General features: G+C 45.0%; 1 protein-coding gene across 2 annotated transcripts in view; it reads left to right on the forward strand.

Moving 5' to 3' along the window:
* The window catches only part of AFG3L2 (AFG3 like matrix AAA peptidase subunit 2), a 78,884-nt gene that overhangs the window by 21,757 nt on the left and 40,020 nt on the right, over positions 1-17,107 (forward strand). For both annotated transcript variants that reach the window (XM_069731017.1, XM_069731018.1), the window contains exon 10: positions 16,762-16,915. In XM_069731017.1, coding sequence (XP_069587118.1) covers positions 16,762-16,915 — 154 coding nt within the window. The remainder of the gene's footprint in view (positions 1-16,761; positions 16,916-17,107) is intronic.

Below are 17,107 nucleotides of genomic sequence, written 5' to 3' on the forward strand. Positions count from 1 at the left end.
TTGACAACATATGGGGCAGCACCTCGTTTGGGAAAAATTGTGCAATAAATAGTAGGGTCCCGTTTCACCTTCTATCCCTCGTGTACCTGATAAATTTGCAAATCCAAAACTAACATTATTGCCACTAAAATGTTATATTTCCATATGATGATTTTATAAATGTGTTTCCCTTGTGGGTTCAAAATCCTCATGACACCCCCAGATGAAGCAGTGAAGTTTCCAATTTGTGGTCACTTAGGCTTATGTGGGGTTTTGCTGTTCTGCCACTTCAGGGGCTCCGCTAATTGAGCCCATAGTCTATTAAAAACGGAATCTGCATTCTAAAAGCCAAATAGTACTTCTTCCCATCCGTTTCCCGCTATGTACTTAAACAGTAGTGTACAACCACATATGGGGTACTGCTACGTTCGGTAAAAATTGCATAACAAATTATTGGGTCCACTTTCTCCTATTAACCCTCGTGAAAATTATAAATTTGGTGCTAAAACCATATTTTAGTGGAAAAAATTTAACACCCCTAGATGAATTCCTTGAGGGGGTATAGTTTCTAAAATTTGGTCACTTGTGGGGGATTTCTGTTGTTTTGGCATGTCGGGGGCTCTGCAAATGCGACATGGCTATTCCAGACAAATGGCGCTCTTTCCTTTCTGAGCCCTGCCATGTACACAAACAGCAGTTTTTGATCCCATATGTGATATCTTTCTGTTCGGAAGAAGTTGCGTAACAAACTATGAGGTCTGTTTTTCCTATTATCCATTGTGAAAACTACAAATTTGGAATTAAAACAAATCATCAAAAAACACATGATTTTCTTTTTTACATCCACATTTTAAAAAGTTCTACGTGTTCAACAAGCTCAACACCCCCCTAGATTAATTTCTTGATTGGTCTAGTTTCCACTTATGTGGGTTCTGCTGTTTTGGTACCTCAGGTGTTCTGCAAATCATACATAGTGTCTGCAGTCTGTTTCAGACAAAATTTACATTCCAAATACCAAATGTTGCTTCTTTCCTTTTGAGCCCTGCCGTGTGTCCAAACAGAACTTTTTGACTACATTTGGGGTATCGTCATGCTCAGGGGAAAGTGGGTAACAAACTTTGTGGTCCACTTTAATGTTAGCTCTTGCATTATTGAAATATTTTATGTTTAAAGCTAGATTTTCATGAAATTTTTTTCCTCTATCGCTTCATTTGGGGACACAGGAACCATGGGTTTATGCTGCTGCCACTAGGAGGCTGACACTATGCACAAAAAAAATTAGCTCCTCCTCTGCAGTATACACCCCACCGACTGGCACTAGGTTAATCCATTTTAGCTTAGTGTCAGTAGGCGGTGAACACGGGTCTTTTATTAGACCCATATCTACCTGAGTGTGCTTCTTTCCTTTTCAGGTACCACAGAGGAATACAGCATGAACAGTCACTGCTGTACTCCCACAAAGAGACTGAGTACTGCCACCCCGTATCCTCATATGTCTACTCGGCAGGACCCCAGCCCCTAACACAGAAGCGTGTTAGGTGATCCGATCGTCGCTCCTACCTCTGTCTCCCACCCACTTGCCCACCAGAGCCTGTCGGTTTGAGGAGATGTGGATGTCCCACAACGTTGGATTATCGGATGTCCGATCTTTCTTGGTTAGGGAGGTACTTTCTCTTTCCGCCCCAGGAAGATCAAAGAAAATAAAATAAAAAACTTTATTTTAATAGTAGGCCCCTTAATTCAGGTTACCTTTGTGGCATTTTAGGGCCCTACACACAGTTACCCTGTGCTCCGGCGGTCATCAGATGAAATCTAGGTCCCGGCTTCTCCCGGGCCTAGCTGCAGAGTGGGGCATCAGGTGCCTTTTCCCCTGTAATTTCGGGGGTATTGGGGGCTCTTGCGGAGTTTTTCAATCCTCCGCGTTGCTCCCCCATGCTCCGTTGGTCACCAGCTGTAATCTTGGTCCAGGCTTCACTCGGGCCTAGCTGCAGCGCTGGCTCCGCCCCTCTTCCTACTCTTCTGGCAGGCCTTTCTCCCGCCCATCTCTTGCTCATCTACTTCCTGTCGGCACTTAGCTCCGCCACCCTCGGCTTCATCTCTCTGTATGGAGTCAGTGCCATCTTATTTCTCCTGGACCCAATGCTTGGCTCTCCACCTATCCCCCCCCCCCCCAGCTTGATGGGCCTTTCTGTGTGCGCTCCTGCAGTGCACGCTTTTTTCCCTCCTGGACCTGGGCCTCCTCTTCTGGTGGATCCGGATAGTGTCTACTAGCTGCCCCACGTGAGAGCGAGGCCCCTATTCCAGGGTGGCCTTCCTCTCTGTCACAGTCCGTGGCAAATCTCACCAAGATGTCCCAGACCCTGGTGTCCGTACTTGACAGGTTGCCCCCCCACAACTTTCATAGTTGCTAGTGGGTCACAGGAATCTCCCAAGTCAGGCGACACATTTTCAAACGCACCATCAGAGGATGATTCGGACCTGGATTCGGAACAAATTTCCAACATGAGGGATATGGTCCAGACTGTCCACCAACATGGTCCTCCCGCTTACTAATTGGGCTTCCCTCAAGGATGCCAATGACAGAATTATAGAATTCTTTGCAAAATCAGCCTTCAAAAGCGACCGCTTCTACATTATGTCCAGCTTTTGCCTCTACTTGGGTCTCAAAATCCATAGCCAGATGGACCAATCAACTCCGTCAGGGCATTCTTGCTGGAGCTCGACCGGAGGATCTGGCGGATCTTGCTGACCAGATTTCTCATGCAGGGAAGTACTTGGTCGCTGCCTCTATGGATGCCTGGTCTTGCGCAGCTCATTGTCCAGCAATATCGTGGCTATATGACGGACTATTTGGCTTAAGGCCTGGCAGGCAGACTTACCGTCAAAAAAGTCCCTTACCAGCCTGCCTTTCCAGTGGTCATGTCTGTTCGGCTCCTCCCTGGTGTTCCCGTAACTCCCAAGGTAGATCCGCGAGGTCGGGACAGGGCAAATCTTCCTCGGCATGACTCATATCAAGACCATAGTTATCTCCCAGGCTGGGTGGTCGTCTCCTTTTTTTTTTTTTTTTTTCGAGAGACGTTTGGCTCGACCCAGTGGAGGACTCGTCGGTCAGGGAGATTGTATCCTCAGGATACAAAATAGAGTTCGCTTCGTGACCCTGAGATGAAATCTTCGAATCCCGTCCCTCAAGAGAACCTGCTCTGGTTCCGGGTTTCTTTGCATCCATCGCCTCCCTTCTCAGTTTAGGGGTAATCATTCCCGTCCCAGACCGGGAACTTTTCACAGATTTCTATTCAAGCCTGTTTGTGGTGCTGAAAAAATACAGCGCGGTTCGGCCCATCCTGGATCTCAAGTTACCGAACAAAGGGGTCTGCCTGCGGCATTTCACAAAGGAATCCCTTTGTTCAGTAATTGCTTCCATGTATTCCTGTGCTCCATCAACATCCAAGATGCTTATCTCCATGTTCCTATTTTCCTAGGGCATCAGAGATACCTGCGTTTTGCGGTACATCACGACCATTTCCAGTTTGCGGCTCTGCCGTTCGGACTCGCAACCACTCCCAGGGTTTTCACAAAAATCATGGCAGTGTTGATGGCCATTTTGAGGATCAGAGGTTTAGTTCTCCTGCCATACGATATCCTCGTAAAGGCTCAGACTTTTTCTCAGGCCCAGGAAAGCCTGGCTATCATTCTCAACACCCTGTCCCGTTTCGAGTGGCTTGTCAGCAGGAAAAAGTCCTGCCTTATTCCGACCTGATTTTTCTAGGCATGCTGTTCGACACCCGTCAGACAATGGTTTTTCTTCCCAAAGAGAAGAGAGCAATCCTCCATCAGGGAGTTCACTCTCTACAGGGCCCTCGGCTTCCTTCCCCTCAGCTATGAAGGTCCTAGGGAGGATGGTGGCAGCGTCGGAGGCGATCCCTTTCACCCAATTCCACTCAAGACCACTTCAGCAGGCCATCTTTTCACAATGAGACAGGTCTGTTCTCTCTGGATCGTCTGATTCGGCTCTCTTCCCGAGTAAAATGATCTCTCAATTTGTGGCTGTCGTCCCCTCTCATCTTTCAGGCCAGGTCCTCCTTTCCCGTTCACTGGCAGGTGGTGACGACAGACGCCAGCCTTTTCGGCTGGGGTGCCGTATTTCACCATCTGAATGTCCAGGGACATTGGTTGGCAAATGAATCCTCTCTGCCGATCAACATCCTCGAGATAGGGGCCATTCTTCTTTCCCTCCGTCACTGGGAAAGGCTTCTCGGGGGTCTGCCAATCCAAGTTCAGACGGACAAAGCCACAGCGGTGACATATGTCAATCACCATGGAGGGACTCTAAGTTCCTTGGCTATGACCGAGGTATCAAAGATCCTCCTCTGGGCCGAGGCAGCTGTTCCGGCGATGTCCGCAGTGCATATGTCGGGGTCGTCACGACAATACCCTTCCTTCACCAGTCATTCCAAATCAGAATAAGAGCAGTGGTACCTGATAAGAATGAGTCAGACAAAAGCTGGTTCAAACTCAGTGCCTGCTCGAGCTTCCACACGTATTGGTAACGTCACAGCAACTGACTTTATTTTCTAATACACAACATTATATGATCTATTGGGGGAAGGTGTGCAGAGGGCGGGGATAGGCAGAGTTTAAGCAATGTATCTAGTATTCAGTCCCTCTGGTTGGCTCTGACATCATCTGATGAATCTTCCTTTGTCCACATCTTGTCCACATCGCTTTAAGTATTATCATTTCCAGAGAAATGATACTTGTCCTTCTGGAATGTGTAACTTGCTTCTTCAGCAGGGCGAATCTGGGGCAAAGGTGAATACTGGCAGCCATCTTAAATACAGTTACATATGCATTAGCAAGCGAAGGGAAAAACTTATTGTTTCACAGCATAAGAATATATATTTTTACCCTGACAATCCCCCCTAAACACTAAGTTTTTCCCTAAAAAGAAAGATCCTTCGAGACTGTCCATGTGATGGGGAAAGGGGAGGTGGATTTCTTCATCCAGACACCTCAGAAGCTCTCCCCTTGTGAGAGGCCTCCAGGCAGCTGAACCCTTCACTAGGTTCACATGGAGTTCTCCCGCTGTCCCTAAACTAACTCTCTTAGCATCATCTGAGAGTAAAGGGTTTTGTCTATCTTCTTGAGGGGGACGTACTTGGGGATCTCCCCTTGATCAGTGCCATCGTACTCTAGTGACTCTACTTCTTGGTTGAGGAAGGTGCCAGTCGGAGTTGCCCTAGTGATAACCTTTTTATATAGGGGAATAACACAACAGAGGATTATCGATCCAACTACAAGAAGGGCAATCAGTTCCAGACAAGCTTGTTGAAGGAATCCTTTGAGCCCACCCAACCAACCGGAAAAGAAAGATGTGTCTACTCCAGCATTAGTTTTTAATTCTACTGCTAACCCATTTATCTTTTTAAGGGCTATCATGGTCTTTCCATTTACCCCAGAGTTCTGAGGGATATAGGTACAACACTCCTCTCCCACCATCCCACAGACTCCTCCTTTCTCAGCTAAGATCATATCAAGGGCTAGTCGGTTTTGGAGGGTCATTCTAGTGTTAGGGCCCAATTCCTCAACTATACCCTGGAAAGCATCACAGATAAAATTGACAAACCTTTGTTCACTGTAATATATGTAATTGATCCAATCAACATTTTTATTAATCTGCACCTGTGGGATTATGGAAGCAAAGCCAGCATAGATCTGGTTCTGAGCTTTAAATTGGTCAGGCACCCCCCTTGGCACTCCAATGCCATCGACATATACCAATAGATCTTCTTCATAACTCATATGGAGCTGATCGAGACTTCTCCTCTTTCTGGTATATTCATCAGGTGTCTCCGGATCCCAAGGTAAAATCTTGAACTGCACAGCAAGTTTAACAAGGGTGCATTGACCTGTCCAGGTATTAGGCAACCTAGGACGGAGCTTACCATCTCCACATAACCAATAAATGTCGTACATATACTGTGTATGATTAGCTAGCAAGTCAGTATCCAGGGAACTGTTCTCTTTGCAGAAACCTGTCTCGAAGACCCCTACTGGTGTACCTGTAGTGTCGTGGGTATTATAGCAGGTATAATTATCAGCTAACACAGTTATCCCTCCTGGGACCTTTAGTGTGGGTTCTTCATGAATTAGTGGGACATAATCTGAGCAATCAGTGGGCTTTAAACCCTTCAACAGATTCATAACACAGGCAGTAGTATTAAGTATATCCAATATATTCCAAATTTGATCATCTGGACAATATGTGGCCCTAACCAATTTATCCCACATTTGTATAACTGACAATTTTATTGGCTATACCCATCTGTACTACTAATCTTTCATGATATTGTACAAACTTATTATTCAAGGATATTGGGGAATTTAGACTGTCCCATGCGTTTACCAATATTATTATATGGAAATATGAAAAACCAAAACATTATGTCCCCTTATTTGCTACTAGTCTGTTTGACCAGCTTGCAGTGCGATATGTGGATCCATGTCGGCCTTCCTTCCAGCTTTACTGACATAGGAGTAATGAGGACTTGGTAGGGACCGTCATACAGGGGTTCTAGTCCGTGTCTTCTGACATAGCTTTTCACGACCATAAAACCACCAGGCTTCAAATTGTGACCAATATCGGTTTCTGCTGAATCTGGAAGGAAAGAAGAAACTAAAACATGGGTGTTAGCAACATTTTTACGAAGCTGAATAACATATTGAACAGCACGGTCAGTTTCTTCTGACAACTACTGAGACTGAAAATTTACAACTGAGAACCTAGCACCCAACAATATCTCATATGGGGACAGGCCATATTTTGCAATAGGGGTAGTACGAATGTGTAAGAGCCCTCGCCATGGAGCCGTAGTCTCCTGCATCATTTTGGTCAATTGTCCCTTCAGTGTGCCGTTCAGCCTCTTAACTTTCCCACTAGATTGTGGAGAGTATGGAGTATGGAGGGCTACAGTGGATCCAAGCATTGTCAGAACCTCCTGATACACATGAGAAGAAAAGTCCGGGCCTTGGTCACTTTCAGCAACTTCTGGAACACCATATCTGCATATAACTTCCATCACCAGTTTCTTTGCTGTGGTCTTTGCAGTCACGTTGGTAATGGGGAATACTTCTGGCCAACTGGAGAACATATCGACAACCACCAGACAATATTCATACCTTCAGACTTAGGCAACGTGATGCGGTCCACCTGGAGCTTTTGGAAAGGATAGTCGGGCTTAGCAAGGTGCTTCGGGGGTACACGTTGAAGTTGACCGGGATTGCGGGTCTGACAGATACCTCGATGTGTGGGCCCATGCGCCCACGTGGCAATAGCAGGGTACATCCGCTTAGGGAGACGCACAAGTTGGTCCTTTTTCCAGAGACTATGTCCATACGTGCTCCATCAGCTTTCCACTGCTTCGCTTCTTCCTTTGGAGACATTCTCTGCATCGTCATTAAGCGGTCTTGCGGGGTCCGGCAGAAAACCTCAGTCTGGCATAGATCATCAGGTTCCTGTAGAGTCAGTGTTTCTTGTAACTGTTTACGCTGAGAGCGTGAGGTCACCATAGCTGGTATGGGCAGTTCAACAGGCAGAAGAGCAGCGGCTTTTGCTTGCATATCCACAAAGGCGTTACCACCAGTCTGTGGACTGTTCAATAGTACCATGCTCCTTAACTTTGATAATGGCCACCTGGGTAGGTAATTCGATTGAGTCCATGAGGGTTTTAACAGCTTCAGCATTCTTCACTGAGTCCCGGCGGTAGTAACAAACCCTCGATTGGCCCATAGGGATCCGAAATCATGAGCAATACCAAATGCATACTGTGAGTCCGTGTATATTAGCCCGCCTGTCTTTGGCCAGAACACATGCAGTAGACAGAGCCTGACGTTCTGCTTCTTGTCCTGACAGGGAGAGAGGGAGTGCAGCTCCGGGCACTACAGTATCTTCCGTAATAACAGCTTATCCGGTGTGGAATCTGCCAAAATCATCATACCTTGAACCGTCTTTCAGGGCCTTGTAGAGAGGCTGCATTATGCGGGATGCGTCCGGTATCCACTGACACAATAAGTACATAGTCCAAGAAAACGCTGGAGCTCAGTCACATCTTTTGTGGCTATTTTTCTTTCTTCTGTGAGGTGTCTGGCACCCTGAAGGAGACAGTGACCCAAAAATATCACTTGACCAAGGTAGAACCGAAGTTTCGAGGCCGAAACCCGACAGTTCAGATCTGCCAGATACTTGCGAAAACTAACAGTGGCAACAATGCTTCCTGCTCTGTCTGTGCACACAACAAAAAACAAAAAATTACCCACATACTGAAGCAGCGTGACATAAGGGTATTCTAACTGCCAGGGTTAGAGACATTTCCCCCCCCCCCCCCCTTTTTTTTTTTTTTTTACAAACTGATTGGGAAAGGGCGTGTAAGATACACATCTCATTATATTCATCTGCATAGGGGTTATATAACATAAGGACCATCATCTTGGCTCACCAACTCTCTAGGTCTGCTCAGGTGCACTTATACATCCATCATATTATCTTTGTCTGTAAAATGGGAAAGGTTTGTTCTCAGGGTCAGCCAATTATTTTAGCGTAGCTAGCTAGTCAGAGGGCTTCCAGGGATAATACTCCTGTATCTGTCTTACACTACCTGATGTGGTTGGTTCTCTGGTAGTGGGGGTGACTAGATGACCGGTTGGGGGTGACATGACATGCTGGTCTACAGCTCCTTCCCAAAAGGATTACTGTCAGCTTACTCCCAAAAGTTAATGTCCCCACTACCCACTAACCACAATCCTGTGTCAGCTTCTTATATCACTACATGTGATCTTGTCTGGACAGGATTCAGTGTAATTCACTTAGGTTGGGTTGCAGCACAGATTATACAAGTATTTCTCCAGTCTGGGTTTGTCTGACCGCAATGTTTACAAGTCCATCTGTCTTGTCTTGGTCTGAGAATTAACATGGCGAGGGAGATTTCCAGACACAGGGTTAAAATGAATATTGGAGTATGAGACTGGATTTGTGTAGGGGAGGGGGGCTGGAGCTGAAGTCTTCTGCTTGGGCCACTGATAAGGAACGGAGCTGCGAGCTGTGTCCTTGCAGCTGTGGGGGGGGCGGGGGGGGGGCTGAGAGCGGTGGGGGCTAGAGAACGCAGCTGCTGATACAGAATGGGTTAAGTTCTTCTGGAAAGTTTGTACTACTTTTAATGCATTGTCCGGAGTGGAATTCTCGATGTCAGGTCTAACTGATATTATTGCCTCTTTCAATTCAGATTTAAAACTCGGACATCAAAGCTACCCCAAAAACATGTGAATGGGCTTTATTATACAGTGAAAACCTCAGATCTTTAAACACTACCATAAGACGCCCATAGAACTTCTCGGCAGTCTAGGATATATTGGTGCCTTGGGGTTAAGGGGCACAGAGCTTACAGTCGGGAGAAGAGACTTAATTTCCTGGGGAGGGACCATATTACCTAACAGGGAGCCCCACTGTACCAAATTTCTTATTGTTTGCTTTCCCAACACATTAATCTGTCACTTTCTCAGTTCCTTCTTACACCACAAAACATCCAGTTTTTTTTTTTTTCAACATAACAAAACAGATCCGAATTCACTTTCTCTGTTAATCCTTAATTTGCTATATATCAACCATTCAACTTGAAACAGGTGAATCTTTTACCAATTTTTTCAATTACACTGATAACCAAACAATCTCCTAAAACAAAACACATTTCACTTTAAACTTACAATAATTCTTACTACACAAGGAGAGGACGCAGCGACTCGACCCCCTCCATACCAGAAACACGGAACAGATAAGAACATCACAGCATTCCTCAACACAAAGAAGAAAGGCACAGCACAGCTGTTTGACCCCTCCCATCGGGTGTCTCAGAAAACCACACAGAGTAACGGAATACAGTAGTTCTCAGACTTAATTAATTTCTACAAAACCTTCACACAACTCATATGCCAGAAAACCCTAGAAAAACTAATGATTGAGGTATTTTATAACCAAACACGGGCTCTGCATCCTTTCATCTTTCCTCTCCATCAACCTTTTTGTTCTCTATGAGATGGTGCCATGTAGACGGCTGCAATCTCCCTGTCGAGGGCAATCCTACATGCTTGTACAACCTCTCAACATTCTTGACTGCCTTCTTGCCCTCCCGTGACTCTACTATTGTCTTGACTTCCACAGCATCCTCACTTAACTCGTTGGGCACGGACTTCTTCTGCTTCAAGAGACGCAACATGACTCACAGAATACTACGCCCTGCTGCAGCCCAGGATCGCTGACAGCGGTAACAACACGGTATTCCCATCAAAAAACAACACGGAGCCTCGCGCTCGATATCCTGTCCCTAACCCCTGTCCCTAACCCCTGAACACCAGTGATTAACAGTCTACCCTGTCACGATATTCTAAACAGTCGGGAGGCGGTCTCCTAGTGAGAGCCCTCCACAGAAAAACAGGTGGTCCCCTCTCGGGACATCTTAATTACCTAGTTGGTACAATATCACAGAGGCTGCGTCTCCTGTCCCTTTCTCAAAGCCGCCCCAATCTACAACTTCCTCAATATTTCACTCTATCACTACTAGGCAATAGTCACGGGTAGGGTGGTTGAATGGAGTACAATGACCGGTGGAGGAGGTGTGGTGTACACGAGGACGCGCAGAGTGCGACGTCTCTCAGTTGCTGGTTCGAAGCGTGGCACGGGATCGCGCTCGGTCTCACCACTCGACCGGTCACTCCCCAGACCCAAGGAGACCACAGACTAACCAATAATGGCTGAAACACTAGCAAGTGTGACACATACATAGTATGTGATCTCCACTTACCGTGTTTGGAGGGTGATCAGTTCTCGAGGTCAGCCACTACGGGTGTCGTCCACGGACGTCCAGGCATGGGTCCAGGGGGTCTCGGATCGCGGGCCACGCCCCATGTTGGTTGCGCCAAATTGTCGGGGTTGTCACGACAATACCCTTCCTTCACCAGTCATTCCAAATCAGAATAAGAGCAGTGGTACCGGATAAGAATGAGTCAGACAAAAGCTGGTTCAAACTCAGTGCCTGCTCGTGCTTCCACACGTATTGGTAACGTCACAGCAACTGACTTTATTTTCTAATACACAACATTATATGATCTATTGGGGGAAGGTGTGCAGAGGGCGGGGATAGGCAGGGTTTAAGCAATGTATCTAGTATTCAGTCCCTCTGGTTGGCTCTGACATCATCTGATGAATCTTCCTTTGTCCACATCTTGTCCACATCGCTTTAAGTATCATTTCCAGAGAAATGATACTTGTCCTTCTGGAATGTGTAACTTGCTTCTTCAGCAGGGCGAATCTGGGGCAAAGGTGAATACTGGCAGCCATCTTAAATACAGTTACATATGCATTAGCAAGCGAAGGGAAAAACTTATTGTTTCACAGCATAAGAATATATATTTTTACCCTGACACATATACCCAGCGTAAACAACCGGGCCGCCCATTCTATGAGCCGCGAGGGTCTCGTGGCTGGAGAGTGGTCCCTACATCAGGAGGTCTTTCATCAGATTTGCCTTAGATGGGGAACTCCGTACATGGACCTCATGGCGTCCTGGCTGAACAAGAAGGTTCCACGGTTCGTTTCCAGGTCCCGCAATCCTCTCGCGGTTGGCGCCGATGCTCTGGCCATTCTCTGGTCGCAGTTCGTGCTTCCTTATCTGTTTGCTTCCCTTCCCCTTCTTCCTAGGCTGTTAAAGAAGATCAAGGCGGAGGGGCTGCCGTCATTCTGATCGCACCGGATTGTCCCAGAATGTCTTGATTTGAAGAGAGTCAATCTTCTTGCGGACTCCCCCTGTAGACTCCCAGACAGGCCAAATCTTTTGTCCCAAGTACCGATCTGCCACAAGAATTCTCGGTCGCTCAATTTAATAGAGTGGCTGATGAAACCGTTGTTCTGAGAGCATCCGGATTTTCTGATCGGGTGATTCACACCATGATCCTTGCTAGAAAGCCGTCGTCTTCCAGGGTCTATTATTGGACCTGGAAAGCCTATTTCTGCTGGTGTGAGTCTGACATTCCGCCGATGTCCTTTTCTCTCCCTTCCATTCTGGCATTTCTCCAGGCAGAACTTTATGCTGGCCTTGCCCTTGGTTCGCTAAAGGGTCAGGTATCAGCTCTTTCTATTCTCTTCCAGAAGACCTTAGCCTCCCGCTCTCAGGTCAGAACCTTTCATCAAGGAGTTGCGCATGTGGCACCTCCGTACCGAACTCCTGTGGACCCCTGGGACCGCAATCTTGTTCTGAGGTCCTGAGGAGTTCTCTCTTTGAACCTCTCTGAGAGGTTTCCCTGTCCTGGAAGGTGGCGTTTCTGGTGGCCATCACCTCCATTAGGTGTGTCTCGGAGATGGCGGCTCTTTCCTGTCGCCCCCCTTTCTTGGTTCTTCACCAGGAAAAGGTGGTTTTGAGACCTTCGCCTTCCTTCCTTTCCAAGATGTCCACCTTTCAGCTGAATGAGGATATCGTCCTCCCTACCTTTTGTCTTGCTGCGACTCATTCTCTGGAGCATTCACTGAACAGGTTAGACCTGGTCAGGGTGGTGAGGATCTATCTGGCTAGGACCGCCCCCTTTAGGGAGATGGACTCTCTATTCGTCATTCCAGATGGTGCACGAAGAGGCCTGCCGGCTTCAAAGGCTACGATTGCTCGCTGGATCAGAACTGCAAGTTCGGAGGCTTACCGGGTCAAGAACAGGGTGCCTCCCCCTGGGATTAAGGCTCACTCTCCCCGGGCAGTAGGCGCCTCCTAGGTGGTACACCATGGGGCATCCGCCCTACAACTTTGCAAAGCGGCAACCTGGTCTTCCATTCACACGTTTGCCACATTTTATAAGGTCCATACCTACGCTTCGGCAGATGCCAGCCTAGGCAGAAGGATCTTGCAGATGGCAGTGGTGAGTTCTCCGACCTGAATGAAGTTTTCTGCTGTTCCCTCCCCAGGGACTGCTTTGGGACGTCCCATGGTTCCTGTGTCCCCCAATGAAGCGATAGAGAAAACAGGATTTTTGGTTGTTTACTGTATAATCTGTTTCTCACAGCCTTCATTGGGGACACAGCACCCTCCCATGTTTATCAACTTCTTTTCTGTTTTCTATTGTTATAGTTTGAGTTGTCAAATTCTCTGTACTACATGTGAATTCAAAATCCTCACTATACCCCTGGATAAAATCTTTGAGGGGTATAGTTTACAAAAGGGGGTCACTTGTTTGAGTTTTCTGCTGTTTGGACGTCTTGGGGGCTCTGCAAATGCGAAATTGCGCCCACAATCTATTTCAGACAAATGTTTTCCAAAATTCAAATGGTGCTCCTTCCCTTCCGAGCTCTGCTATTTGTATAAGTGGAGGTTTCTAGCCACATGTTGCATATTGATGCGCTCATAAGAAACTTGGTAACAAATTGTAGTGTCCATCCTCTTGTGCTATTCCTTGTAAAATTGAAAAAAAAAAATGGGGCTAAAGCAACATTTTGAGTAAAAATTGCTATTTTTTTTTCATTCCACTTGGCATTAATTCCTATGTAACACCCAAAGGGTTAAATTTTATTCCTGATAGCGGTTTTGAAGTATTTCATGAGTGAGGTTTTTAAAATTGTATAACTTTTGGGGAGTTTCCAATATATAGGCCCATCAAAGTTAAATCTGAATCTTCCAAAAGAAACCGGTTTTGGAAATTTCTTGAAAAAATTAGAAATTGCTGCTAAACTTTTAACCCTTCTAACAAAATAAAATTAAGTTTGAAAAGTGATGCAGATATAAAGTAGACATGTGGGAAATATTTATAAATTATTCTGTGCAGAGTGACTAACTGGTTTAAGGATATAAAAATTGAAAATATTGCCAAAATTCCGATATTTTTACAAATAAACACAATCTATTGATTTATATTTACCACTAACCTAAAGTATATCATGTCAAGAAATAAACATTCTCAGAATCACTGAGATATGTTGAAGCGTTCGAGTTATTGCCACATGAAGTAACACTAGTCAAATTTAAAAATTTTGGCCCGCTAATTAAAGGAGTTTTCCCATGAACAAAGTTAATTTTAATAAATAGATCTTGGTATAATAAGAACTTACACAATTGGATGTGTTTAAAAAAAAAAAATGTTCCTTACCCCAAACTCAACCTCTAGTTAGTCACTATTGGATAAATCAACCAACAAAAATATTTCTTTTAAAAAGCCTCATTGTAGCCCATTTATTAAACAATAACCTGCCCCTTCCAAAATCCCCAACTATGGTTGTCTCAATGCACGCTTGGAAATCACTATTTTAAAGCATTTAAAACTATCCCCATCAGAATTTGAAAAAAAAAAAACATACCGATTGAAGTCTTGGAAATAATTATCTCCCATCTCAATCTAAAACCCAGGAAAGAAAAGGGGTGTAAAATATATCTCAGATTTATTCCTTGACGAGGATAAGTATTTCTCTCCATTTTATCTTCTTCAGGAAAAATTCAAACTTGATGATATACATTTTGCCTCATACCTCGATATTAAGAGATACATTACTAACTTCAATAAAAAGAAGAACTTTCAGAAGCTACCAATCCCAACGAAGATCTCCACTTTACTTAGAGAACCCCAGAACTTCTCTATTTGGAGTTTCTAGAAATCTTTATAAACACCTTAATAATGACCTAGAATTATTGAAATCCAACAATATAAATTGGGAGAAAGATCTTAAAATTAACTTTCTAATACAGGACTGAGAAAAAGTTATAAAAATTCCATACAAGTCGAATCTTTGCGCTACTCTCCATGAAACGTACTACAAATTACTAACCAGATGGTACCTCGTCCCTCAAAGAATGCATAAACTTTCTTTATCTCACTCTGCACTTTGCTGGAGAGAATGTGGCTTCATTGGACACTTGAAACATCTTTTTTGTGATTGTATAAATATCAAAAGTATGTAAAGTAATGTAGCGGCGCTAGTGACACAGCATAAAAAAGCAGCAAGTACCTCCTTACCACATAGGAGGAAGCAAGGGGAATAATGTATAAATGATGAAATAATCAATCAAACTTGCGCTAAGAAATGCATGCAAATGAAGCCAAAAATAATTTACCTGGTGGGGAGGAGATAGCACTAATGAAAGTAAAGTAGACAATGAAGTTGCTTGCATATAATTATGAGTGCACTATTCCAGGTCTAAAAGTAGAGACAAATATAATAAGTATATTAAGGTATCAGGTAGCGTGAATACCTATGAGTAGATATCTGAAGTCATGTACAAGTCTAGCAATGAGATAGTCCCGTCCTTGTAAATGCACATTCATAAGAAACTGGGGAGGAATCGTACCTGCCGCAGGATGCACACGCGGTGAATGTAGAAAATGCCAGTCAAAGCGATACACGTAAGTGCTGTAGAAAAATACTTAGCTTCGCTGTCCTTCGCGGAGGTTAAATATGCTGACGATAGATCATGGCGTGCTGTCCCGGCCGGTGACAGCCGCCTCAAACAGGAGAGCGTGTGTGGAAAGCGCGGCGCTCGATAATGCTGCAGCTGGCAGGACCTGCGTTCTGTTCGGGTCACGTGTCCAGTAAGTCACGTGGTGCCCCTGTCGGCAATACGGAGCACTGGGGGAGCCAAGATTAACCAACGCGTTTCGGAATAACACGGATTCCTTCTTCAGGGTCCCTGAAGAACGCAGGTCCTGCCAGCTGCAGCATTATCGAGCGCCACGCTCTCCACACACGCTCTCCTGTTTGAGGCGGCTGTCACCGGCCGGGACAGCACACCATGAACTATCGTCAGCATCTTTAACCTCCGCGAAGGACAGCGAAGCTAAGTATTTTTCTACAGCACTTACGTGTATCGCTTTTACTGGCATTTTCTACATTCACCGCATGTGCATCCTGCGGCAGGTACGATTCCTCACCAGTTTCTTATGAATGTGCATTTACAAGGACGGGACTATCTCATTGCTAGACTTGTACATGACTTCAGATATCTACTCATAGGTATTCACGCTACCTGATACCTTAATATACTTATTATATTTATTTGTCTCTACTTTTAGACCTGGAATAGTGCACTCATAATTATATGCAAGCAACCTCATCGTCCCCACCAGGTAAATTATTTTTGGCTTCATTTGCATGCATTTCTTAGCGCAAGTTTGATTGATTATTTCATCATTTATACATTATAAATATCAAAAGTCTTTGAGGGAAAGTGGAATCTTTAATTCATGATATCGGTGATAGTCATCTTACACTAACTAGCACTAGCATTACTCTCTTTGGACATAGATAATCTTTTAAAAAACCATCATGATATTGTCTGTCATGTACTTATTACTACCAACCATCTGATAGCTACCTAGTTGTTGGTCAAATGTTCAACCATGCATGCCTCTCTTCTGAGTGAGAAGAGGGGAGCAGGCCACTGAATGGCACCCCTGGTGGTGGTTTCTTTCCGTAGAACAAAAGGATTGATCATTTTGAAATCTAGAATGGTCAGTTGCTGTGCTGAAAGTTGAAACACATCTATTCATATTGGATGCTTGGCTGCTTCTCTCGAAATCAAGACGTTCGACTGAAGTTCTTATAATGTGTATGGCGGTCAATGGCAAGTGAATGGCTGCAAATGGGGCTATCTTGTGCTGGACTTAGAGACCATTATATCTTCTAATATCTTATGATCAACCAGTTCTCTTCTATAGTTGAGTCTGTTGCTAATATGTGAACTATTCAGATGGCTCATAGATCATCTCTTGTAGGTACGAGATCTGTTTAGCATGGCCAGAAAGCATGCACCCTGCATCCTCTTCATTGATGAGATTGATGCCGTTGGACGGAAGAGGGGACGCGGCAACTTTGGTGGTCAAAATGAGCAAGAAAATACACTGAATCAGCTCTTAGTAGAAATGGATGGTAATGTACTCCTACATATATCTGTGCCTGTCCATTTCCTATTTGTAAATCTACAATGACCTAATGTGACTGACACACACAGAGCCTGGCATGCCATGGTAAATGGCAATATTACAGCAGAGCAATTTCCATGATGTGTGCTCTGACTATAGGCTCCAGAAGTATATAGCAGCAACTCTCTGCTCACTGGCA

The sequence above is a fragment of the Ranitomeya imitator genome, chromosome 6, assembly GCF_032444005.1.
Source record: "Ranitomeya imitator isolate aRanImi1 chromosome 6, aRanImi1.pri, whole genome shotgun sequence".
In the NCBI taxonomy this organism is placed as follows: domain Eukaryota; kingdom Metazoa; phylum Chordata; class Amphibia; order Anura; family Dendrobatidae; genus Ranitomeya; species Ranitomeya imitator.